Here is a 1,482-nt window from a genome sequence, read left to right as displayed (position 1 = left end):
CCCAGCAGCGCTGCTGATGCCTGAACGGTATGTGGAATGAAGTGGGCGGGCATCGAGAGGCCACTATGGCACGGGGCAAGCACTATGGGCAGTCTATCTGAAGTGTACCTGGCGTATAAGATGACCCCCCACTTGGAGGCATATTTTTCAGGGCCAAAAAATCATCTTATACGCCGGCAAATACGGTAGGTGGTATTTAAGTAATGAGAATGGATGTAGGAAAACATACAGATAGAAGATCCAGAACTGAACCCTTCAAAAGCTCCACCAGTTTGACATTCCCATCTCATACCTAGTATTCTTAAAATTAAAAAACTGCTTTAATTTTTAAAGCTATCACTTATTAGGTCAGTTTCTAAAGTCATCAAATGCATCCATGGAACACGACAATGAACTAAAAAGATTATATTCTACAAATCTCAAAGCAGGAAAAAAAAGAGAACCGAACTCCATTCATGATCAGAGGAAAATTAGGAACTCAAAACATTTCCAAATATAATCCAAATATAAAGGCTGTACAAACTAGTGGTTAAATGCATGGTATAAGAGTTCAGGATGTCTGAATCTTCATTCTGGTCCCTACACTCAACTATGTACCCTAGGGAAAGGCACTTACCATGCCGTTTACTCAGCAGTAAGTTGGGGATAATAACTTCTTGGATTAAGTGAATTACTGCCTGAACTTTTGCAACAGAAAAGTTAGCTTATCTTAGTGAAATAGAAGTTGGGAGAGAGACCCTTCAACTAAACACACGAATTCTTCAACTACCTTAACCAAGGACTTGTAGCTCTGTTTTGATTTCAAAACTTGTTCCTAAATTTAATTCTCTGAACTCACGGCTGAAAACAAGGCCAAAACACATGCCCAAACTCCTTAGTCTCCAAAACAACCAGGGAGCAACTCGCTGGTCCCAGTTCACAGGGAACAGGCATGTCTGATAACAAGGTCCAGCTGCGACACAGGCTTCCCGGGCTCGAATCCCTCCTTAACCACTTACTTGATTGATTCTCTTCTGATCTCTCCTAGAGGATGAGTGTATTTTCAGACAGAGAAAGGTTAAACCAAGCTTTGAATGGGAGTGCAGCAAAGAGCTGAGACTACAACTCTCAGGCAGCAACAGGGGGAGACCTCTCCAGTCACCGTCCATCCCTTTCCCAGAGCACAGGGGGGCCAGGCTCTCGGGTGGGTTATGGGGAAAGTGCGACCTTCCCCCATCTAGACCCCGACCCCGACCCCGTTCCCTGGGAGCAAAGCAGCTCCCCTCCCCAGCTCCCCCTCTTCTCGCGGGAGTCCGGGTTCCAGACCTGGGCCTCGGGCTCCAGCCTCCAGCGCGGAGCCGAGGAGCCGCCCGGGGAAGAGACAATAGGGCCGTGGCGGCCGCCGTACCTCTCACGGTCGCGGCCGTCGAAGTAGACGAAGTCGCCGTTCTGGACGCACTTGGCGCAGGTCAGCCGCCGGCGGGTGGTGTTGCACAGCGGGCA

At 48.4% G+C, this 1,482-nt stretch overlaps 1 protein-coding gene across 1 annotated transcript in view; it reads right to left on the bottom strand.

The window, feature by feature from the left end:
* The window catches only part of ATG14 (autophagy related 14), a gene marked incomplete at its 5' end in the record, with an annotated part of 35,485 nt that extends 34,003 nt beyond the window's left edge, over positions 1–1,482 (bottom strand). Inside the window, one exon of the mRNA XM_006767731.2 lies at positions 1,388–1,482. Within this exon, the coding sequence (XP_006767794.1) occupies positions 1,388–1,482 (95 nt within the window). The remainder of the gene's footprint in view (positions 1–1,387) is intronic.

The sequence above is a fragment of the Myotis davidii genome, unplaced genomic scaffold, assembly GCF_000327345.1.
Source record: "Myotis davidii unplaced genomic scaffold, ASM32734v1 scaffold281, whole genome shotgun sequence".
Taxonomy (NCBI): domain Eukaryota; kingdom Metazoa; phylum Chordata; class Mammalia; order Chiroptera; family Vespertilionidae; genus Myotis; species Myotis davidii.
This window is presented reverse-complemented; position numbering and strand designations above follow the sequence as displayed.